The following is a 25565-nucleotide window of genomic DNA, read 5'->3' on the forward strand; positions in this document are numbered from 1 at the left end:
ATTTGTTTTCTGAGGTCTTGGCTGATTTCGTTAGATTTTCCCATGATGTCAAGCAAAGAGGCACTGAGTTTGAAGGTAAGCCTTGAAATACATCCACAGGTACACCTCCAATTGTCCCAAATGGTGTCAATTAGCCTATCAGATACTTCTAAAGTCATGACATTGTTTTCTGGAATTTTCCAAGCTGTTTAAAGGCACAGTCAACTTAGTGTATGTAAACTTCTGACCCACTGGAATTGTGATACAGTGAGTTATAAGTGAAATAATCTGTCTGTAAACAATTGTTGGGAAAAGTTACTTGTGTCATGCACGAAGTAGATATCCTAACCGACTTGCCAAAACGATAGTTTATTAACAAGAAATTTGTGGAGTGGTTGAAAAACGAATTTCAATGACTCCAACCTAAGTGTATGTAAACATCCGACTTAGCTAGCTAGTTAGGTAGGTAAACAATGAACCTAGCTAGGTCAACAATGTTTAAGATCATACACGTCACGTAATGAACGACCCAGCCAGCTAACGTTAGCTAGTTAAACAGCAATGAACATAGTGGTTCTTCCTTTAAAGTTGCTGTGTACGGCAGCACAGCTTGCCACAGCTGCAGAATTCTATGACATGTTATTTAAGTCTCAGCCATTGTTGCCAGAATGATGCAATTTACCACAATATGCCACCATCTATCACGAATGACCGCAGCATAAGCTCAAAAACAATTTAAAGGAAGAACCACTGTACTAATGTTACCCTACATGAATCTGCTGGGCGCTAATTTTATTGGTATTTACAGATTAAACATACAACTTTAAGGCACATGAAAGATCACATGCTCCAGAAGGCATTTTTTTCTGCCAACAAGAATAATGAATGACTCTCATGTTAAGTTGTGACTTGTGACATACGCATAGATTCCTGAAACAGATCTCACACACACACACACACACACACACACACACACCCACACACACACACACATTAACTTTAAAACTATAACCCAGCATTAAGGACTGGCAGCTTTAATAGCAGTGTTTAGTGCAAAACACTTTCTGGGTGCTGAACATCCTCATTAGCAGAGATATTTTAGTGTGCATGGAGCACAGATTACTGCCAGGCAGCCTATCTGTCAGCAGGCTGGAATAATACACTGTTTGTGTGCGTGGGTTGGGGGAGAGGCGCTGTAGAAGTATCTCTTGAAAATCAATTATTTTAGGGTTCCCGAACCAGTTGTTCGTCTAGTAGCTTCAGGTGCTGGTGACACTGGCAAGGGTGTTTTTATTTTAGGAAATGGGCTAAGTTTTTAATCTAGGCCAGACAGGCCCACAGTGTTAGAGCAGCCTCACCAAATGTAGAATGTGTGTATGTGTGCATACATGAATTTGTTTCTGTAAGAGAGACACAAGGAGCTCAGTGTGTAATTTAGGTTAATGGGTCTTAACTCCTAAATTAAAGCAGCTTCTGAACTGGGAGATCTACAGACCTGTATCTCCTTCTGTACCTGTCTTCATTTCAATAAACAGCTTCAGGTAGTTATAGAAGTTGCCCCTAGGCACAGATCTAGGAACAGAAATGCCAAACCGACAGGGAGGCAACTTCATTGTACTAATTATAAACCTGTGCTGCCTGTAACCTCTCTTCCTGTCTCGCACTTGTTCTCGCTCTCTCTCTTTCTGTCTTTTGAATGTATGTTTATTTATATTCAGTAACAAGATAAAAGACGAAAGAGCATACATGAGTCCTCTTCCAGGTATACAATAACATAAAACACCCACACAAAAAAAAGAAGCCTAATGACAACATGATCTTCAACTCGGCCCCTCCAGACAAAGACAAGCCGCCACAGGGGGAGACCCTGTACTTGCGGGCATGGAGATGGCTCTACGACAGGGTGGGGGTCTACATAGAAGACTTCCGCTTCGTCCCGGAGGAGAACACTGTGGAGGCTGAGGAACCGCTAAGTGCTAAAAGGTACATTGTTGTGTTCCTACGATGTGCTGAATGAATGGGTCCACCCATCATGGAATATTGATTTTGAATGGCAATGTCTATTCTTGTCATCTTATTTCTATGTACTGGACTAGGTGGTGAAAACAGCAGTCACATTGAGAGGCTGTGTTGTAATAGTCATTATCTGAACGTTGTGTATTTGTTGCACCCCTCATGGCCAGTACGCTACCACTCACAGAAACAGTAGTAGTCTTCTACCCTAACCTTAATGATAGTGATGTGAATTCTATACAGACAGAAGACCTCTGGACATTCTGTATATGTTGCACATCACTGCATGAGCAACATGACCAGGGTGGTTTTCAGTAGGAAGTAAGCTATTTTAAAACAGTGTGAAACCATGTTACACTCACAGAAACATTAGTGCGATGTTCAGACATTTGATTGGCTGGTAGGCCCTTCCTGTCTGGGTTTAATATGAGGTCATGTAAGGCATATTGGCCACAGGGAGTGAATACAATGTATGTGCCCTCTGGTGGTGGCTTGACCACACTACGACTCCCTGCAGCCATTGACTGAGGCTATAGACATTGCCCTCGGCGCACTGATTTAGGATCAGCTTCACTATCCCCCAATTCTAACCTTTACCATTAGGGGGTAAACTCCTAATGGTGACATATGTCATGCTCCTCTTTACTCCACTTTAAGCTGGCTGGGTTCAGTCTAGGACTTGGCTCATTTTCCTGCTAAGCACACATCCGATTGTGACCTTAGGCAGAAAGCTACTGTAAACACACAAATACATACACAGTTTGAAGTGCCCACGGATTGGATTAAAGTTGTCAGTGCAGGTAGAAAGCTCTAGGAATAAAGGATGTGCTGTATTGTAGCTGACCTTGTGGAGAGGGGAGAATGGAGAGGACAGAGAAATAGATCGAGCTCTTCATTCTTTCCTCCTCGCCTCTGCGTGACTCATAAACAGAATGATCAGTGGGTTGAGGTGTAGCCACCTCCGCTAGCAGGAAACATTTCACTCTTTGTAGTAGATGTTTGAGAATTCTGTTTCCCCACGGTGTGGTGTCTGTGTGAAGTGCTTGCTAAAGTTCATGTTGTTTCATCTACCATTGTATGTCCCCCCTCTCTCTCTCTCTCTCCAGGCTAACAGAAAATATGAGGCGACTCAGTGAGTGTTTATAGATTAATACCCACTCAGAACCATTGAGCTACTGTTGTCAGATATTGTTGTAGTGTGACAATGGGTTGACAACTGATTTTTTTTTTTTTTTTTTTTTCAGAGCGAGGAGCCAGACCGGTAACTAACTTCATGAGGAACCTCTCAGCCTTATCCAACTGGCACTCAGTATACACCTCAGCTATTTCCTTCATAGTGAGTACAACTGCTCCGATCTGTCTTTTTTAAAGGGATATGCGAGTCATGTCCAAATCCGTCTGAAAGTAACTTCATTGAGCTACACAATTAATTTGAGGAACTTTAGGATGATTTAGACATGAAGTGCGAAAAATGCTAATATCGGTACCATTGACTTGCCTTGGAGTTGTGCCACAAATGTAATAAGTTACCATTTGGAAACATGGCCAGGCAAACAAAACCAAAGCATGGATTTCTGTCATACCGTGTCCATAGACTGCTTACAGGGTAAGGAAACTAATTTATAATTTGGGTGAGCTATCCCTTTAGTGAGCTGTCCTGTATAAGTTTGACTAGTTAAATAAAAGGTAATTAAAAAACTTTTTTTTTTTTACTACTGTAAACATTATCTTACGGCTTTGACACATGCTATAATGCTTGTCTCTTCAAGTTCCTCTCATTCAATATCCCAAATTTCCCACTCTATTCAGTGGTGCTTGTCATTTGGAAGACTTGTATATTACATCTGATTGTGAGAAATAGGATGTAGGCTAAGTACTGTATATAAATGATGAATGTCGTTTGTGTTTCCTCCGGGCTCAGATCTACATGAATGCTGCGTGGCATGGCTGGGCCATCCCCATGTTCCTCTTCTTGGCCATCCTGAGGCTCTCCTTGAATTACCTCATTGCTAAGTAAGACAAGCATACCACACACACACACACACACACACACATTTATATATATTACATTTATTGATGATAATGAGTGATGCAGCTACCCTGAACCAGAGTATATGAGCAGAGCTGGAGCGAGTAGCGGAGCGTGCCCAATTTGACGGGAGTGTGGAGCGAAATTCCCAAAAGCTGGAGCTTCGGCCTCCTCACCCGCTCCAATTTTGCTCCAGAAGCGTTAACTTCACGAGCTCCGAGCATGCCCACCCTAGCATGCATTTGTAGTTGACTTGTGTGCTGCTATGGCCCCTTGCTTTAGCTACTGAAATGGTGTTCCCTAAATATTTCCATAAAGAAACTGATAAAACACACAGGTGCTAAATCAAGGTGACTTGCAAAGATGAGGACCAAGAGAGGGAGTGCGGTGATAGTGTCCACAACTAAAGAATCATTGTGGAGTCTGAAAAGACATGTATCCAAAAAGCATGATGGTGTACTTACTACATGCACATGCTAAAATAAGGGAGTGAGGTGTGTGTATAACTTTAGACCGTCCCCTCGCCCATATCCGGGCGCGAACCAGGGACCCTCTGCACACATCAACAACTGACACCCACGAAGCATCGTTACCCATCGCTCCGCAAGTGACGTCACCAACTGAAACGCTATTTAGCGCGCACCACCGCTAACTAAGCTAGCCGTTTCACATCCGTTACGTGTGTGTGTTAAACATCGTGTGTCATTGTAACAAAACATTTGAGCAGTTAAACTTTCGTTCATATTCATTCTAGGACCGATACCAATTAATGGAGGACCAAAAAAAGCCGATACCGATTAATCAGCCGCTATATTAAAATGTATTTGTAATAATGACAATTACAACAATACTGAATGAACACTTAATATAATACATCAATAAAATCAATTTAGCCTCAAATTATTAAACATGTTTGGTTTAAATAATGCAAAAACAAAGTGTTGGAGAAGAAAGTACAAGTGCAATATGTGCTATGTAAGAAAGCTAATGTTTAAGTTCCTTGCTCAGAACATGAAAACATATGAAAGCTGGTGGTTCCTTTTAAACATGAGTCTTTAATATTCCCAGGTAAGAGGTTTTAGGTTGTAGTTATTTTAAGAATTATGGGACTATTTCTCTCTATACGATTTGTATTTCATATACCTTTGACTATTGGATGTTCTTATAGGCACTTTAGTATTGCCAGTGTAAGAGTATAGCTTCCGTCCCTCTCCTCGCTCGACAACAGCCACCCTCGAAGCAGCGTTACCCATGCAGAGCAAGGGGAACAACTACTCCAAGTCTCAGAGCGAGTGACGTTTGAAACGCTATTAGTGCGCACCCCGCTAACTAGCTAGACATTTCACATCGGTTACACCAGCCTAATCTCGGGAGTTGATAGGCTTGAAGTCATAAAAAGCACAGCGAAGAGCTGCTGGTAAAACGCACGAAAGTGCTGTTTGAACGAATGCTTACGAGCCTGCTGGTGCCTACCATCGCTCAGTCAGACTGCTCTATCAAATCATAGACTTAATTATAACATAACACACAGAGAAATACGAGCCTTAGGTCATTAATATGGTCGAATCCGGAAACTATCATCTCGAAAACAAAATGTTTATTATTTCAGTGAAACACGGAACCGTTCCGTATTTTATCTAACAGGTGGCATTCCATAAGTCTAAATATTGCTGTTACATTGCACAACCTTCAATGTTGTGTCATAATTACGTAAAATTCTGGCAAATTAGTTTGCAACGAGCCAGGCGGGCCAAACTGTTGCATATACCCTGACTCTGCGTGCAAGAGAAGTGACACAATTTCACCTGGTTAATATTGCCTGCTAACCTGGATTTCTTTTAGCTAAATATGCAGGTTTAAAAATATATACTTCTGTGTATTGATTTTAAGAAAGGCATTGATGTTTATGGTTAGGTACACGTTGGAGCAACGACAGTCCTTTTTCGCGAATGCTTATCACATCGATTATTTGCAACGCAGGACATGCTGGATAAACTAGTAATATCATCAACCATGTGTAGTTAACTAGTGATTATGGTTGATTGTTTTTTTATAAGATAAGTTTCCTGTTACATTGCACAACCTTCAATGTTATGTCATAATTACATAAAATTCTGGCAAATTAGGCGGCCCGAACTGTTGCATATACACTGACTCTGCGTGCAAGAGAAGTGACAACATTTCACCTGGTTAATATTACCTGCTAACCTGGATTTATTTTGGCTAAATATGCAGGTTTAAAAATATATACTTCTGTGTATTGATTTTAAGAAAGGCATTGATGTTTATGGTTAGGTACACATTGGAGCAACGATACGCACCACATCGATTATATGCAACGCAGGACACGCTAGATAATATCATCAACCATGTGTAGTTAACTAGTGATTATGATTGATTGTTTTTTATAAGATAAGTTCAATGCTAGCTAGCAACTTACCTTGGCTTCTTACTGCATTTGCGAAACAGGCAGTCTCCTTGTGGAGTGCAATGTAAAGCAGGTGGTTAGAGTGTTGGACTAGTTAACTGTAAGGTTGCAAGCTTGAATCCCTGAGCTGACAAGGTAAAAATCTGTAATTCTGCCCCTGAACAAGGCAGTTAACCCACCGTTCCTAGACAGTCATTGAAAATAAGAATGTGTTCTTAACGGACTTGCCTAGTTAAATAAAGGTGTAAAAAAAAAAAAATGTTTTGGGCCAAATCGGTGTCCAAAAATACCGATTTCCAATTGTTATGAAAACTTGAAATCGGCCCTAATTAATCCTCCATTCCGATTCATCGGTCGACCTCTATTATCTATACAATAGGCCATCATTGATTTATTTATTTAACTAGGCAAGTCAGTTCTTCATTGTAAAATCTTATTTACAATGGCGGCCAAACCCGGACGATGCTGGGCCAATTGTGCGCCGCCCTATGTGACTCCCAATCACGGCCGGATGTGATACAGCCTGGATTCGAACCAGGGACTGTAGTGACGCCCAATAGGCCTGGAATATTCCCACATTCAAGCAGCTTTTTGTTTTGATTGGGTTATTTAGCCTAAAAACCTTTAGGCCTACATATAGAAATAAAAAAATAAAAAACAACACTGCATCCCTGCCCAGCCTGGCGAGTGGCCAACAGGGTGTTTAGCATCCCCAGTGGCTCTGCAAGTGTGGAGAGAATATTCTCCGCTGCTGGCCGGCTCTCCAGGCACCATCACATGAGTCTGAAGCCACAGACTGGCCAAACTCATGTTTCTAAAAATGTATTCGAAGGCACTAATGAGCTTTTTTTTGTTTAAATTGTATAAGTAAGTCACAATTTATAAACTAATGATTTTAAGTGCTGAGCGCTTTATGACCCTACCAGCCTATTGTGAAGCACTCGCAAATGCTTCACAAATTTATTCATTTGTAGGCTATAGCCTTCAATTAATTGAAATAATATAGCCGAAATAATTCAATCTCGTTCCTTCTTAGGCTCCCTGTCTGGCTCCTGACCTATTTAGTGTTTTATATGTTGGTTAATGTTAGCCTATTTTGAAATGGTTTGCTTCTTACATTCACCTTTTTCATGTTTATTCAAATACTTTTAATTCAAATCCTTATGGTTTGGTTTCAATACTTTACAACCAATTGGTAGGTCCAGGTAGTCACAAAAATAGGTGGGTGTTGGTTAAACTTATTTTAATGAATGGAGCTTATTTGGAGCGTTTTTTGCAGAGCAGATGCTCTGCACTGAACAAAATATAAACGCAACATGCAACAATTTCACAAACATCCCAAACATGCTCAATGGGTTATATGTCTGAGTATGCAGGCCATGGAAGAAACAGGGATATTTTCAAAAATGCAGTTGTGTTCATTGTCCGTAGCTTATGCCTGCCCCTACCATAACCCCACCGCCACCCTGGCGCACTCAGTTCATAATGTTGACATCAGCAAACCGCTCGTCAACAAAACGCCATACACGCTGTCTGCCCGGTACAGTTGAAACCAGGATTCATCCGCGAAGAGCACACTTCTCCAGCGTGCCAGTGGCCATCGAAGGTGAGCATTTGAGTCTGTTACGACGCAGAACTGTAGCCAGGTCAAGACCCTGGTGAGGACGACGAGCACGCTGAGAAGGTGTCTGACAGTTTGTGCAGTAATTCTTTGGTTGTGCAAACCCAGTTTCATCAGCTGTCCATGTGGCTGGTCTCAGACGATCCTGCAGGTGATGTGGAGGTCCTGGTCTGGCGTGGTTACACGTGATCTGCGGTTGTAAGGCCGGTTAGACGTACTACCAAATTCTCCAAAATGACGTTGGAGGCGGCTTATGGTAGAGAAATGAATTAAGATGAAATTCTCTGGCAACAGCTTGGACATTCCTGCAGTCAGTTTGCCAATTGCATACTCGCTCAAAACTTGAGTCATCTGTGGCATTGTGTTGTGACAAAACTGCACATATTAGAGTGGCCTTTTTTGTGCACCAGCACAAGGTGCACCTGTGTAATTATCATACTGTTTAATCTGTGTCTTGATATGCCGACCTGTCAGGTATATAGATTATCTTGGCAAAGGAGAAGTGCTCACTAACAAGGATGTACAACATTTGAAAGAAATTTGCTTTTTTTTGTTGCATAAGGACAATTTCGGGGACATTATTTCAGCTCATGAAACAAGGGACCAACACTTTTACATGTATTTATGTTCATTATTTTTGTTCATATTTACCAAGTTGGGATCAATAAATCCATACTCTGCTCTCAATTACATGTAATTACACGGTACCTACCTATTTAATGTGGGGCAACTCATTTTCACAGAGTCCTTTAGAGCAGGGATGGGCAACTTTGATGGGGGTGGGGCCCGCCAAAAATCTGAACTCACCATGGGGGACTGCAGTGGCTCGCAGGTCTCTGTACCCTCCTCCATACCCACACATGCAGTCAGAGCCATCCCTAGTTTAAGGGGACCCTAAGCAAAACCTTGTAACCCACCCCGCCTTGCGAACAAAACATTTTTAGCGGCCCTCTTGACAGCAGAGGGAAAATTTAAGTTGCAGATTTAATTTCCTGCAATTCTACTCATTTTGCCATTGGGTGGAGAGAGAGAATTGCATGAATTCTGAGTGACTTATAAAATCAATGGGTCAGTAATTCAACAACGATTACTACAAGTGTAGATAGCTGGCCGCTAGACTAACTTACCAATCTAAAGAAATTTAGCTGACATGGGCTAATTGAGTGACTGACATAAGAGAAACTTCTGATGCACAACCAAATGTTGTTTATTCTATTATTCAAACTCTCAACAGTAAGTTGAGACCCCGACTGAGTTCTAAAAAAAGGAATTGAAATTGATCCGCAGGTGCAGGCCACCAGTTGTCCATCCCTGCTTTAGAGTTTTGACGTCTTTACAGTTATTTTGATCTCTTCCCTTTTTTTTCCTTTTCAGAGGTTGGAGGATTCAGTGGAGCATTGTGCCGGATATTACGGATCCTATAGTAAGAGACCTCCCATTTTCACATGACTTCCTCTGACATCACAGGAAGTGGCCTGTCGTATTTCCTACCTTTTTTGGAATGGAATGAGCTGATTTTTAATTTTGGGTTTGTTTCATGTAGGAACCGTCAAAGGATGACTTGACTGTGTCTGAAAAGTTCCAGTTAGTGCTTGACGTTGCACAAAAAGCCCAGGTACAGTAGTAGTGACCATACACAAGCACGCGTACATACACGCAAACACACCACATTCAGACATTGTATGTTTCGGAAAAGTCATTTTGTTGGGCTTTTTTCACAGAACCTTTTTGGTAAGATGGCGGATGTTTTGGAGAAAATAAAGAAGTAAGTAAGAAATGGCCGTTTCACTGTCTTACCGTTCTGTACTTTTTCTCTAAGTTGGTCTGAATAGTTGATCAAACGGTTTCCCTCTTACCTATCGCCTTCTCTCTCTCTCACTCTCTGTGTGTGTGTGTGTTCAGCCTGTTCATGTGGGTGCAGCCTGAGATAACTCAGAAGCTCTACATAAGCCTGTGGGTTGCCTTTCTCTCCTCCTGCATACTGCCCTTTAAACTTGTGGGCTTCATGATTGGTGAGTACATGCACACACAATCATACACGCACTGCTGTAGCCCTCACACACACACACACACACACACTGAGTGAAATGCTATGGTTACGTAACATTCAATATAAAAACACCACTTCATTCTCTTTGCTGCCCGGGGGCATTGTCTCTTGGCACAATTTTTGTTCCTCTCTAAAGCAATTGGTCTTCTCCTGTGTGTTCCCTGTTGGTGGCTGTGGAGGCTTTAAGAGGAAGGAGACTGACTGAGCCATTTAGTTGACAGCAGACACATGTTTTTAGAAATACATAAAACATGTAAATAAAAAAGTATGCCAACATATGTTTTGGTACAATCACTGTACTTTACAAAATTACTGTCAACTTTTTTTTGTTTTTATAGTAATTTGACTTTTTTTTCTCTCGCTCTCAGGACTGTATGCAGGGATCAAATTCTTCATCATAGACTTCTTGTTTAAGAGCTGTCCCAAGCTGAGGGACAAATATGACACACCTCACATCGACTGGAACAACCTACCAACTGATCCACAGCTGAAGGAGAGGACCAACGCTACAATGTCCCGACGGGTGAGGACACGCACTTATGAATGCATACACATGTATACATATCCACACACAGGTACACAGCATATACGGTATACAATAACACACAGGCTGTCATCTGACAACTTTAAAAAAATAACTTGGCCCCATAGAGAAAGGAACCAATTCTTTATCCAACCCAAACTTCCCTAACACTGGCCTATATCCAAATGCTAAATAACTAAACCCCAAAGTATCTATTACAACTGAAGGATAGATTTAAAAAAAAAAAAATTAAATTTATTTTTTAATAATTGTCGTAACTACTGTCAAACATTGTAATTATTTTATCTTATGATGAGCCTTAACCCTTTTTTTATGTTGAGCCCTTACTTAATTTACCTCGACACTGTCACCTGAATGTCATGATCTGTCGTGTGTGTGTGGGTGTGGTGTGGTGTGTGCGAGACTGTGTTGAGTGTTTGCAATGGCTATCTTGGTTTGTTTCCTCAGCCAAATGGCAGTAATGTTAGTGGTGCTAGATGGGCTTTGCTTTAGTGACTGTCACTATACGTTGTGTTTTGTTTCTCTCTCTCAGCTGTCTGGGTCTGAGAAGGTAGGGACTCTGGTGTGCCTCTGTCCCCTTATGTTACGTAGTGCCTGTGTGTGCCACCAGCTAAAACATGTATATACACTACCGGTCTAAAGTTTTAGAACATCTACTTATTCAAGGGTTTTTATTTTGTTTTTACTATTTTCAACATTGTAGAATGATAGTGAAGACGTCAAAACTATGAAATACCACATATGGAATCATGTGTAGTAACCAAAAAAGTGTTAATCACCCTTTGCCTTGATGACAGCTTTGCACACTTGGTGTTCTCTCAACCAACTTCATGAGGTAGTCACCTGAAATGCATTTCAAATAAAAGGTGTGCCTTCTTAAATGTTAATTTGTGGAATTTCCTCCTTAATGCGTTTTAGCCAATCAGTTGTGTTGTGACAAGGTAGAAGATCCAGAAGGTAGCCCTATTTGGTCAAAGACCAAAGCATTATTATGGCAAGAACAGCTCAAAATAGAAAAGCAAAACGACGGTCCGTTACTTTAAGACATGAAGGTCAGTCAATATGGAACATTTCAAGAACTTTGAAAGTTTCTTCAAGTGCAGTTGCAAAAACCATCAAGCGCTATGATGAAACTCTCATGAGGACCGCTACAGGAATGGAAGACCCAGAGTAACCTCTGCTGCAGAGGACAAGTTCAGTGGAGTTACCAGCTTCAGAAATTGCAGTGCAAATAAATGCTTCACAGTTCAAGTAACAGACACATCTCAACATCAACTGTTCAGAGGAGACTGTGTGAATCAGGCCCTTAATGGTCAAATTGCTGCAAAGAAACCACTACTAAAGGATCCCAATAAGAAGAAGAGACTTGCTTGGGCCAAGAAACACGAACAATGGATATTAGACTGGTGGAAATTTGTCCTTTTGGTCTGATGAGTCCAACTGAGATTTTTGGTTCCAACAGCCGTGTCTTTGTGAGACGCGGTCTGGGTGAACGGATGATCTCCGCATGTGTATTTCCCCAGGAGGTGTTATGGTGTTGGAGGTGCTTTGCTGGTGACACTGTCTGTGATTTTATTTAGAATTCAAGGCACACTTAACCGGCATGGCTACCACAGCATTCTGCTGCGATACGCCATCCCATCTGGTTTGTGCTTAGTTGGACTATCATCTGTTTTTCAACAGGACAATGACCCAACACACCTCCAGGCTGTGTAAGGGCAATTTGACCAAGATGGAGAGTGATGGAGTGCTGCATCAGATGACCTAGCCTTCACAATCCCTCGACCTCAACCCAATTGAGATGGATTGGGACGAGTTGGGCCTCCGAGTGAAGGAAAAGCAGCCAACAGGTGCTCAGCATATGTGGGAACTCCTTCAAGACTGTTGGAAAAGCATTCCAGGTGAAGCTGGTTGAGAGAATGCCAAGAGTGTGCAAAGCTGTCATCAAGGCAAAGGGTGGCTATTTGAAGAATCTCAAATATAAAATATATTTTGATTTAACACTTCTTTTTTGGGGGAGTTACTACATATCTTCTTATGTGGTATTTCATAGTTTTGATGTCTTTACTATTATTCTACAATGTAGAAAATAGTACAAATAAAGAAAAACCCTTGAATGAGTATGTGTTCTAAAACTGTTGACCGGTTAGTCTGTCTGTATGTGTGTGTGCGCACTGAGTGTGTGCGTGTGGTTCACGACAAACCTCCCAACATTAACTGAGTGTTTGTGAATAAATGGATCAAAAATATCAATGCATGTATCCACTTTTAGTGGGCCATAATGACATAACGTTAAACTCAGTCCAAAAGAGACACTTTCTAAGCTTTTAATTGAACCAGTCTTAATTGATACAATTATGAATTCATTTGACTTTTTTTATTTTTTTTAATCCATTTTCACAGACATACTCTGTAGTAACCAGGTGTTCAGTGTAATGAGACAACCCCAAACCAGCACTGTCAAAAGCAACTTTAGTGTGACTAGAGTAGGATACACTATTGTCCGGTTTTCAGTAGCACTTTTATTTCCCCCATAGTTTACCTCTAGAACACTAAAATGTTTATTCCTTCATATCGCTGGTAAGACAATCAGGTAAGGTAAAACTTTCTTGTGATTCCAATTAGTAGTAGGCTTTGTATAACAATCACTCAATTAGAATAATTTACCAGGTAACCCTTGAAAAACAGAGCCAACTAGTGTCTGAATTTCCCAACCATGTAACTAAGACTTATTCTACAGCTATTCGAAGACTTCTACTCTATTCTACTTCTACGTAACATTACAAATAATCCCGTCTACCTGCTGGTATAGCTAGGGGCCTGCCTGCCTGCAGCATGAGGGAGTATATTGTACTGTAGCTGTAAATGGCATGGCCATTTATCTGCAGAGCTCCCTACTCTCACTCCCAGCATTACAAACACTAACTAATCCGCTACTATACCATCCTGTCTATACTGTACACTGACTTCTGATCCCCACCCCACCCCTCTGCCTGAAGTGTGCACTCGCTCACCCCCCTTCAGGGATTTAGCCTTCAATAAAACATTGGATTGGTGGGTGTAAGGATGCATAGGCAAAAGACAGGTGGGCAATGTTCCACCATAATTATATACACTAGTGAGGGGTAGTGAACCAGTGAACACTTCAGGGCAGAAGGCTAGAGGATACCCTTAGAACACAGACAATTAAATATATTAAGTTAAATAAAATGTCCTCACTTAGAAATGAAACTAACGGAGATGACTGACTACCTACATGTACTGTAAGTGTACTGGGGGGGGGGGGGGGGGGGTCGGAACTGCTCTGCGCTTTGCACGAGACCCTCACCCTGAGGCTGATGTTAGATAAGCCGCAAGTTGTTTGCAAGGCTATGTTACGAGGAGCACGTACTCCTACTGTGTACAGATGAATGGCCTCCATCTTATGTTTCCTCTATGTGAGAGGCTGTCTACCAGTTTAGTCTCCGAGAGAATCCATAGTGGAAGATGGCTACAGTAGTGCTCTGTAGTATAATTCTTCCTCTTCCTCCTCCACCCGCTCCCCAAATCCTCCTTCTCCTCGTCCCCCTCCTCCCACTTCCCCTCCTCCTCCCGTCTAGATTCAGCCTGTGGTGGCAAGAGGTAGCTTAGCAACCGTCCCATGCGGCGTAAACCTGGATGGTGACAGTGCCAGGATTCATAGCACCAAGAAGGGAGCCTTTCATGAGATATTCAATGTCTCAGAGAATGAGCGCCCTCTACCAGGTCAGAGTACTTATTGCACCTCAAATATTTTTATTCAAAAAAACATTTCCCTCTGCTGTCCAGCCGCTTGTATTAACTATTTTTCTGTTGTTGTGTGTTTCTACAGTGTGTGAGAATGGGTGGAGGTGCTGCCTCATCAACAGAGACCGGAAGATGCCAACCGACTACATTCGAAACGGCATGCTCTACGTTACAGAGAAGTAAGTAGACCTACCTCATCACACTAGCTTGTCTCTTCAAGTACTTAATCGCAATAGCTTTTCACCTCGTGGTCTGCTATTCCTTTTTGGTGTGCTATCTTTACTCTCTAATGTGGGTGTGTACAACAATGCCACGAAATAGTGCCATTATGTTGCAGATTCTCAGATCTAGATCCAAGAGCGGCTGCTTTGTGCTGACTCGTCTCTCCATCTTTCCATCTCTCCTCTCTCGCCATCTGTCTCTTTGTCTCTCAGTTATCTGTGCTTCGAGAGCTCCAGTTCCAAATCGGCCTCCTCCAAGAAGAATAAGGTTATTAAGCTGGTGGACATCACAGATATCCAGAAGGTGTCTATCTACACTCAGCTAATTCAATATTTTTATCATATCGTTTCTATGTTTTCTATGATATCACATCCTGAAATGCATCTTCCAACAACTGATAGGCTCTTTTGAAATGAAGGTATCATAGTTGTATGCATCTGATACCATCTCTTCTCTGTTCCCAGTACAAAGTGCTGTCTGTCTTACCTGGGTCTGGAATGGGAATCTCCATAGCCACTCCCTCCACACAGAAGGTTTGGAAATAAAGACTCATTTGACCATTTATTATCCTTCACAGATTTGCAAATAAATGCAATTAATTTGTGGATTTCTGTGTCTCCTCCTCAGCCTCTGGTGTTTGGTGCCATGATCCATCGAGACGAGGCCTTCGAGGCGATCTTCACCCAGTACATGAAGATCATTACCACCTCCAGGCCACCCTCGGGCAGCCCTGAGCTGTAGCCCTGTCATCCCCATGGACAGAGGGCTAGGCTGGGATCAGGGCTGGGCCACCTTCCCCTGAACCCTCCCTGGCTGGAGGAAAGACAATTGGAGGAAAGTGACAGGACACACACCTCTTCTCCTCCCTCTCTTATTTACAGTGACTGGACAATCTTCTCTTTTATGACTGAGAGGTGTCTGTGCGCACGTCTGTCTGGAGGTGGGACTTGTAGTCCAATAAGGATGGTGCACACATTCCTGCACTCTTTCTATGTCGGACCGAGGATGAGGGGGATGAAGAAGAGGGGATGGGGGGGACATTTTTAACACATCTCATCATAGGAGAAGGAGCTGGCTCTCCTGCCTGCTTGCCTGACTGACAGCTTTAATTCGCTTCAGATGTGTGTGTGTGTGTGCCTGCCCAGACAGCGTGCGTCTCTACTCACCTGTCTTCTTTCTGTCTTTCTCGCAAAGTCTGAGTCCGTGTAACTGTTACTGCTGGTCATGCACGGAACCGTACAGACAGTATGCCGTACGGTAGCTAGATGTTTGTGTAGAAAACAGAAAGCTGTGAGAAAGTCGAGCCAACATCTGAACAACGTTCAACATGACACTAAGCCTTTTTCCATTAGTTTACATCGTTGCTGTGGATTTTCTGTGGAGACACGCACGTTTCAGCAACAAACCGTTTGCTTTCAGGTGTCTTTTTGCATATGACGTGTGGTATGTGTTATACTTTCAACACTCACTACTGAACTGTACTGTGTCACGTACAGTAGTGGGGACCTTGGCGATGATGTTCATTGTGAAATGTTTTCAAATGCCTTTCTTTTGAATTCTGCTTATTTTTGTAATAACCAATGGAATGATGAGGATCTGGACTTTGTTAAAGTATGTCCTGGATCTGTGGATTGTGTTATAAAACTAAAGCACACTCGCTGTTAGAGAGACTCATAACAGACCTAAACCCTGAATACTGTGTCTAAACTGAAGGTACATGGTTTAAATGTAACATAGCTGGTTCAGTGAACTAAACTTGTGTGCTGAGTAACCCCGAGGCCTAAGACCTAAAGATGAGTTAATGCCTTGGCTTTAGCCTCGTAGGCTAACACATTCTTAAGGTGCATACTGTAGGTCACATAACACAGGTTTTGGGCCTTAGTATGTTTTACTTCAGTCTTTAGTGACATGTTATGGTATAGTAGTACTATAGTAGTCCTACGGTAATACCAACCTGTAGTATTAACACTGGGGTGGTCAGATGTGTACAATGTGCTGTCCTGTTAAATTACTTCTTAACTTGGTTAACTTGACTAGTAACTAGTTAACTCCTGGATGACTTATCTCAGTATTTCAATGCAAAATCGAGTCAGTCAACTGGCCTAGTTCTGTAGTATTCATTGACAGCAGGAGGAAGTAGAAGTTTGAAAGGAATATTTTAATGTCACTTTATTGTCACCGTTCTAGATTAAAAGCGGGTCTTTTATTTCTCAGATAGGTTTGATATGTAGAATTGTAACGAATGCCAAACCAAGTGGATGTGCACACTTTCTGTGTTTTGTAAGATGGCTAGAAGAGTTATTGTGGGTAAATATTTCTCGTTTCTCGTTTACTGCAAATGAGAGGGGAGGTTATACCATGCTCTCAGATCCTTTTTTGCCTCCGCACAACAAGCTAGTCCCCTAAAACGCATTCATCTTCCCACACTGTTAACAAGCCCATATAAACTTAGTCAGTTATTGTCTTACAAAACCCAATCTTCAGTTGTGTTACGACTGGATATGAAATTTCATTTCTGGAGATGGTCTATTGTCTAAGGAACTCATGCTGTTGGTGTGTTGATTTGAACGATTGTCTGACTGTACCTTACTGTAGTCTTAATGCTTACCTGGAACCTTTCTTAGTCTATTAGTAACAACTAACTTTGAAATCTGCAATCAGGGTCTGTCCTAAAAGAAGCACACTGAATGTATTGTGTTACTGCTGTAAACGCTTAGTTACATTTTTTTTGTTGCCAAAATGTAATTTTTCTTTCTTTCTTTTACTGCCCGCCATACTCTGCCTACACTGATGTTTACTGAAGGTTGGGTTAAAAACCTTAATTGATTTGTTTTTCTTTTGTTTGGAATGTCGGTTTGAGCTCCAAGCCATAGGTGGAGTCATGAAGACTGGACAGACATCTTCCTTTTGCGTTTGAATCACTGTGTCAGCTTTTAAATCTGCTCAGACTGGTCTCAGGACAACCTCTGCTGCGCACCTTCATCCCAACAGCAAACGTAAGCCTGATCTCTGATCTGTTTTATAATGCTTTAATAGCTAAAGCTAAAGTTGAGCTCTTCTGTTGAGTTTGTTGTCATGGCAAATACTATACATGTACTGCATAGCGTGGTAATGAAAGTCAGAGGAGTTGGATCAAGCATATAGTAACAGATCTGGGACTAGGCTAACAGTAGATCGACGGTGACATCAGAGAACATTCTAGTCAGATTATATTGTACGTCAATCACGCTGCAAAAACAACTGTCAGTGATCGTTCTTATGGTAGTGGCTTGCAGTACATGCTAAAATCATCATCTTTTAGCTATTTTTGGATCACTCACAGGCCTTCCTTACAGACAGCAGAGGTCGTCATGGCGACTCCGAGAGCTTCTGTCCACTGGTTTCTATTGGTTTCCACTTCTGTGGCTCTCGTTGTGTTAACCAAGTATTAGTTGTAACGCAAATGTAAACATTAGTCAATTACTTTCATGATATTCCCATACAGTATATCACTGCAACGTTCAATATACTGTAATCATCTGTCAGTTGTGGGTAATTATTTGTCATCTGTGGGTCTGAGGACTAAAATGACAAAAGAGGAATTTATATACAATAAGGTAATCCATTGATTTTTAAAGAGAACAATGTCCATTGTAAAATATGTGGTGTCCATTTTTTTTATTTAAATAAAATGAATTAAGTATTTGCCCTTCTCTGTATTGTTATCCTTTGTAGTACACCTATAGATAATTATAAGAATAATGTTAGACATTCCAAATTAACACGAAGGTACTGTAGTAGGAGATGGTGTGGTCGAGTGCTGACTGCAATTCCCACATTCGGCAACTTGATGTCACTGCAGGACAGATGGATGGAGGCTGATAATGACCCTTTAGACACTAGAGGGCAGTGGCATAAGGTGATTAACTCCCAAAACCTTTTTAGAGCCAGCCTGATTGAATACACAATTCAGTGTGTGTGTTTTATATAAATATATTTATAGACACACACACACACACACACACCGTTGAAGTCGGAAGTTTACGTACACTTTAGGTTGGAGTCATTTTAAAAAAAAATTTTTTTTTTTTCAACCACTCCACAAATATCTTGATAACAAACTATAGTTTTGGCAAGTCGGTTAGGACATCTACTTAGTGCATGACACAAGTAATTTGTTCAGCAATTGTTTATTTCACTTATAACTCACTATCACAATTCCAGTGGGTCAGAAGTTTACATACACTAAATTGACTTTAAACAGCTTGAAACATTCCAGAAAATGTCATGGCTTTAGAAGCTTCTGATAGGCTAATGGACATAATTTGAGTCAATTGGAGTTGTACCTGTGGATGTATTTCAAGGCCTACCTTCAAACTTAGTGCCTCTATGCTTGACATCATGGGAAAATCAAAATAAATCAGGCCAAGACATCAGGAAAAAAATTGTAGACCTCCACAAGTCAGGTTCGTCCTTGGGAGCAATTTCAAAAACCCCTGAAGGTACCAACTTCCCACAATAAGTTGGGTGAATTTTGGCCCATTCCTCCTGACAGAGCTGGAGTTACTGGGTCAGGTTTGTCGGCCTCCTTGCTCGCACACGCTTTTTCAGTTCTGCCCACAAATTTTCTATAGGATTGAGGTCAGGGCTTTGGGATGGCCACTGCAATACCTTGACTTTGTTGTCCTTAAGCCATTTTGCCACAACTTTGGAAGTCTGCTTGGGGCCATTGTCCATTTGGAAGACCCATTTGTGACCAAGCTTTACTTCCTGACTGATGTCTTGATGTTGCTTCAATATATCTACATACTTTTCCATCCTCATGATGCTGTCTATTTTGTGAAGTGCAGCAGCCCCTAACTGCAGCAAAGCACCCCCACAACATGATGCTGCCATCCATGTTCTTCACGGTTGGGATGGTGTTCTTCGGCTTGCAAGCCTCCCCCTTTTCCCTCCTAACATAACGATGGTTATTATGGCCAAACAGTTGTATTTTTGTTTCATCAGACCAGAGGACATTTCTCCAAAAAGTTTGATCTTTGTACCCATGTGCAGTTGCAAACTGTAGTGTGGCTTTTTTATGGTGGTTTTTGAGCAGTGGCTTCTTCCTTACTGAGTGGCCTTTCAGGTTATGTCAATATAGGAATCATTTTACTGTGGATATACACTGCTCAAAAAAATAAAGGGAACACTTAAACAACACAATATCAATCACACTTCTGTGAAATCAAACTGTCCACTTAGGAAGCAACACTGATTGATAAATGTCACATGCTGTTGTGCAAATGGAATAGACAACAGGTGGAAATTATAGGCAATTAGCAAGACACCCTCAATAAAGGAGTGGTTCTGCAGGTGGTGACCACAGACCACTTCTCAGTTCCTATGATTCCTGGCTGATGTTTTGGTCACTTTTGAATGCTGGCGGTGCTTTCACTCTAGTGGTAGCATGAGACGGAGTCTACAACCCACACAAGTGGCTCAGGTAGTGCAGCTCATCCAGGATGGCACATCAATGCGAGCTGTGGCAAGAAGGTTTGCTGTGTCTGTCAGCGTAGTGTCCAGAGCATGGAGGCGCTACCAGGAGACAGGCCAGTACATCAGGAGAGGTGGAGGAGGCCATAGGAGGGCAACAACCCAGCAGCAGGACCGCTACCTCTGCCTTTGTTCAAGGAGGAGCAGGAGGAGCACTGCCAGAGCCCTGCAAAATGACCTCCAGCAGGCCACAAATGTGCATGTGTCTGCTCAAACGGTCAGAAACAGACTCCATGAGGGTGGTATGAGGGCCCGACATCCACAGGTGGGGGTTGTGCTTACAGCCCAACACCGTGCAGGACGTTTGGCATTTGCCAGAGAACACCAAGATTGGCAAATTCGCCACTGGCGCCCTGTGCTCTTCACAGATGAAAACAGGTTCACACTGAGCACATGTGACAGACGTGACAGAGTCTGGAGACACTGTGGAGAACGTTCTGCTGCCTGCAACATCCTCCAGCATGACCGGTTTGGCGGTGGGTCAGTCATGGTGTGGGGTGGCATTTCTTTGGGGGGCCACACAACCCTTCATGTGCCTGCCAGAGGTAGCCTGACTGCCATTAGGTACCGAGGTGAGATCCTCAGACCCCTTGTGAGACCATATGCTGGTGCGGTTGGCCCTGGGTTCCTCCGAATGCAAGACAATGCTAGACCTCATGTGGCTGGAGTGTGTCAGCAGTTCCTGCAAGAGGAAGGCATTGATGCTATGGACTGGCCCGCCCGTGCCCCAGACCTGAATCCAATTGAGCACATCTGGGACATCATGTCTCACTCCATCCACCAATGCCACGTTGCACCTCAGACTGTCCAGGACTTGGCGGATACTTTAGTCCAGGTCTGGGAGGAGATCCCTCAGGAGACCATCCGCCACCTCATCAGGAGCATGCCCAGGCGTTGTAGGGAGGTCATACAGGCACGTGGAGGCCACACACACTACTGAGCCTCATTTTGACTTGTTTTAAGGACATTACATCAAAGTTGGATCAGCCTGTAGTGTGGTTTTCCACTTTAATTTTGAGTGGGACTCCAAATCCAGACCTCCATGGGTTGATAAATTTGATTTCCATTGATAATTTTTGTGTGATATTGTTGTCAGCACATTCAACTATGTAAAGAAAAAAGTATTTAATAAGAACATTTCATTCATTCAGGTCTAGGATGTGTTATTTTAGTGTTCCCTTTATTTTTTGAGCAGTGTAGATACTTTTGGACCTGTTTCCTCTAGAATCTTCACAAGGTCCTTTGCTGATGTTCCGGGATTGATTTGCACTTTTTGCACCATAGTACGTTCATCTCTAGGGGACAGAACACGTCTCCTTCCTGAGCGGTATGACGGCTGCGTGGTCCCATGGTGTTTATACTGGCGTACTATTGTTTGTACAGATGAACGTGGTACCTTCAGGCGTTTGGAAATTGCTCCCAACTTGTGGTCTACAATTTGTCTTGGCTGATTTCTTTAGACTTTCCCATGATGTCAAGCAAAGTGGCACTGAGTTTGAAGGTAGGCCTTGAAATACATCTACAGGTACACCTCCAATTGACCCAAATGATGTCAATTAGCCAATCAGAAGCTTCTAAAGCAATGACATCATTTCCCAAGCTGTTTAAAGGCACAGTCAACTTAGTGTATGTCAACTTCTGACCCACTGGATTTGTGATACAGTGAATTACAAGTGAAATAATCTGTCTGTAAACAATTGTTGGGAAAATTACTGGTCATGCTCAAAGTAGATGTCCTAACTGACTTGCCAAAACTATAGTTTGTGAACAAGAAATTTGTGGAGTGGTTGAAAAACGAGTTTTAATGACTCCAACCTAAGTGTATGTAAACTTCCGACTTCAACTGTGTGTGCGTGTGTGATATATATATATATACATTATATACTGTATATAAAAGGTATATGTATTAAAGAGCTCTAGACAAATCACATCCCTCCACTGTCATGGAGCATACACACACACAATGTTCTCTCTCTCTTGGTGAAAAGCAGAATTTAAGGCAATGTGGTGACAGCAAGTGACAGTGTCACTTTTTATTATCCATCCTCCCCTTGCTCGTACTAAGCTGCCAAACTCTGCGGAATGAGAGGAGGCTAGTTGGGGTCAAGCCACCGTCAAGACTCATTCGCGGTGTTTTCCATTATGGCTAGTGTTTGCCCACAATACTCAGATTATATGCTCAGAGCCTCAGAGAAAGCAATTACCGTTACTGTTGTTTACTGTTATGAAAGGCAGGGCTATTGATCCCCTGTCATTAGAGTGATTTGAGACAAGGGGCTCTATTCGATCTGTGTAGACGAAGTGTTCCAGATTGCACAATTGAAATTTCAAGGATATTTTTTGACTGAACCAACGTGTATGCGGTCTCCACTGACTCGGGAACATTGAAATTTAAACAATCATGCTGTAATGCTGAACTTCCATGGTACAGATTGAATAGAGCCCAAGGTCTGCAGTAACGTAATGGATAGTCTATGGACTTTGCCTCTGGCAACCAGTGAGCACATTTTTGTTTACTGTTGTTCAGGAGGGAAAAATGTACTGATGAAGAGACAACAAAAACAAACCCAAGAACTGTTATCTCTCCGGTACACTTGTTGAATTCATCTGAGAGGCCAAGACCCTTTCAAATATGTGTGGGGGAATTAGCGGTGTTTCTCTGTGCAACGTTGAGCAAACATCTGTGGTGTGCCCCCCCTTAAACTTTAGCATCTGTTGATCAGTCAAAACGCTCCCTCTCCTCAAATATAAGGCAAATCAACATCATTAAAACAATTCTTCCCACCTCTCCAGCGTGTCGCAGACCATGCGTCTCGGGTAAACACTGCACCAGCTCATTACCATCCACAATAATCTAACAGTTTGGGCTCTACGCCAACATTAAGGATGAGAGAGAGTGAGAGAAAGAGAAACAACAGGAGATTATCCCCTTAATTAATGAAGGGTTTTCATGCAGGGAGAACCACTAAATCCTCTGATAGGAAACTTCATATTCAAATATTAAATATTCATAGGAAGTCAGATAACTTTGACAACGGAGATTTGGGTGAGAAGGCTTTGGTGATGAAGTATTAGGGAGTTTACGGCTACATTATCAGTTCTCTGCTTGCTGACATCCGCATTGTGTTTGTTTTGGCGGTGTCAGAAGTGGAACCCTGTTATGCCCATACACATCGTGACATATTTATTACGACCTACGTCACCTTCACAGAATCTCGTTCCGCAACTGGACGCAAAATTTCCTGGCAAAGGATGACTGTGGACAGCGTCATAAATATTCCCGAGTCCCGTCGGGTGATTGGTTGACCCGTCTTGGGTGTGCGACGTCACACAGATGCTCTTCAAAGCCTTCTGTTTAGCTAGCTCGTACCGCCTGAATAAGCAGAGCACCGACTAAACTACCAGCTTTAGCTTGATCACCAAATTAATTTGGAAATAAATAAATAACCTACTCCAGCTAGCTACCAATCTTTTTTAGTTTCACTGTCCTATCATTCAAAAAACAGTGGGGGATTTTGGCAATTGTCAATGTTATTGGTGCATTACCGCCACCTACTGTGCTGGAGTGTGGGCCAGAGACAGCACTAGCAACATCAATGGCAGTGGGCACTGATTGTAGTGACGTGTAGTGGGCGCGGCATGGAGTAACCTCAGTCCGTATAGACATTGCAACGTTTGAAAATAGTTTAAGTATGCGGCATCCATTTCGCAATGGCGCTTTCAACAGGTAAGGGGGTGCTGCGATACCAGTTCGTTGCGAACGGTCTTCACTGAAATGAATGACATCTGCCGCAATGCAATGCAACGGACTGCTCATATGTAATGTGAATGAGGCATTAGAGCTGTCAGATCTACAAGCGGCTCCCGGCAATTATACCTAAAGAGGACATTGCCATTGGCTGCCCGGAGTTGCATTAAAATAAGTCCCATGCAGCCTTGTTGGTTGCTTTGTGCCATTTTACGGGCTCATGACCAATTATGCTATTTTGTGTTTTTTTGCTCTGGTCATAACTTTTTTTGTACATAATGTTTCCGCCATCCTTTCCTATGACCGAAAAGCGCTTCCAAACATCAGAACAGCGATCAAAAACCTCAATTTGGAGGAAGATTTATACTTCATAGAGTCAGCAGCGCGGGCACCCTAATGAAACTAAATTGGTGAATGTATAATCCACCTCAACCCTCCGTTCTATTGGCGAACATACAATCAGTGGGAAACAAATTGGACAGGCTCCGTTCGAGACTATCCTACCTAAGGGACCTGAAGAACTGTAATACCCTATGTTTCTCTGAGTTGTGGATGAACAAGGACATGGACAATCTACACTGATTATACAGAACATTAATAACACCTGCTCTTTCCATGACATAGGCTGACCAGGTCAATCCAGGTGAAACCTATGATCCCTTATTGATGTCACTTGTTAAATCCACTTCAATCAATGTAGAGTAAGGGGAGGAAGACAGGTTAAATAATTATTTTTAAGACTTGTGTATGTGTGCCATGCAGAGGGTGAATGGGCAAGACAAAAGATTGAAGTGACTTTGAGCGGGGTATGGTAGTAGAGGTGCCAGGTGCACCGGTTTGTGTCAAGAACTACAACGCTGCTGGGTTTTTCACGCTCAACAGTTTCCCGGAAGGTGTTCCTAATGTTTGGTCTACTTAGTGTACATCTAGCTGGTTTTTCTATGCATCGGCAGGATTGAACGGCAGCATTTGGTAAGCTGACGGGAGAGGTGTGTGTCTCTTTGTTATCAACAGCTGCAGTGCTATCTCTAATATTAAAGAAGGCTCGAGGTTCTGCTCGCCTGAGTTAAAATACTTAATGATAAGCTGTAGACCATACTATTTACCAAGAGAATTTTCATCTATATTTTTTGTAGTTGTCTATTTACCCCCAGAAACAGATGCTGGCACTAAGGATGCACTCACATAGCTATGTAGTGCCATACGCAAACATCTCACCTGTGCAGCTAGTGGAGACGACTCTAGATCACCTTTACTCCACACACAGAAACACATACAAAGCTCTCCCTCACTCTCCTTTTTGCAAATCTGACCATAACTCTATCCTCCTGATTATTGCTTACAAGTAAAACCTCAAACAGGAAGTACCAGTGACGCGTTTAATATGGAAGTGGTCCGATGTAGCGGATGCTAAATCACAGGACTGTTTCGCTAACAAAGACTGGAATATGTTATGGGACCCATCCGATGGCATTGAGGAGTTTACCACATCAGTCACCGGCTTCATTAATAAGTGCATCGATAATGTCATCCCCACAGTCATCCCCACTGTACATACGGTACATATCCCAACCAGAAGCCATTGATTACAGGCAACATCCGCACTGCGACAAAGCTAGAGCTGCCGCTTTCAAGGAGTGGGAGACTAATCC

The 25565-nt window shown here is 42.3% G+C and overlaps 1 protein-coding gene across 2 annotated transcripts in view; it reads left to right on the forward strand.

The window, feature by feature from the left end:
* LOC115133246 (GRAM domain-containing protein 4-like) overlaps positions 1-18335 on the forward strand; it is a 73530-nt gene extending 55195 nt beyond the window's left edge. Inside the window, exons 6-20 of one of the 2 annotated variants that reach the window (XM_029666285.2) lie at positions 1818-1962; positions 3099-3124; positions 3237-3328; positions 3914-4005; positions 9445-9493; positions 9614-9685; positions 9792-9835; positions 9973-10082; positions 10489-10643; positions 11197-11214; positions 14264-14408; positions 14515-14608; positions 14864-14954; positions 15116-15184; positions 15279-18335. In XM_029666285.2, the coding sequence (XP_029522145.1) occupies positions 1818-1962; positions 3099-3124; positions 3237-3328; positions 3914-4005; positions 9445-9493; positions 9614-9685; positions 9792-9835; positions 9973-10082; positions 10489-10643; positions 11197-11214; positions 14264-14408; positions 14515-14608; positions 14864-14954; positions 15116-15184; positions 15279-15392 (1316 nt within the window). In that variant the 3' untranslated portion in view covers positions 15393-18335. The remainder of the gene's footprint in view (positions 1-1817; positions 1963-3098; positions 3125-3236; positions 3329-3913; positions 4006-9444; positions 9494-9613; positions 9686-9791; positions 9836-9972; positions 10083-10488; positions 10644-11196; positions 11215-14263; positions 14409-14514; positions 14609-14863; positions 14955-15115; positions 15185-15278) is intronic. The other variant, XM_029666287.2, reaches the window with a different exon arrangement.
* Positions 18336-25565: the final 7230 nt, after the last annotated feature.

This window comes from Oncorhynchus nerka, linkage group LG8 (genome assembly GCF_034236695.1).
Source record: "Oncorhynchus nerka isolate Pitt River linkage group LG8, Oner_Uvic_2.0, whole genome shotgun sequence".
Lineage (NCBI taxonomy): Eukaryota > Metazoa > Chordata > Actinopteri > Salmoniformes > Salmonidae > Oncorhynchus > Oncorhynchus nerka.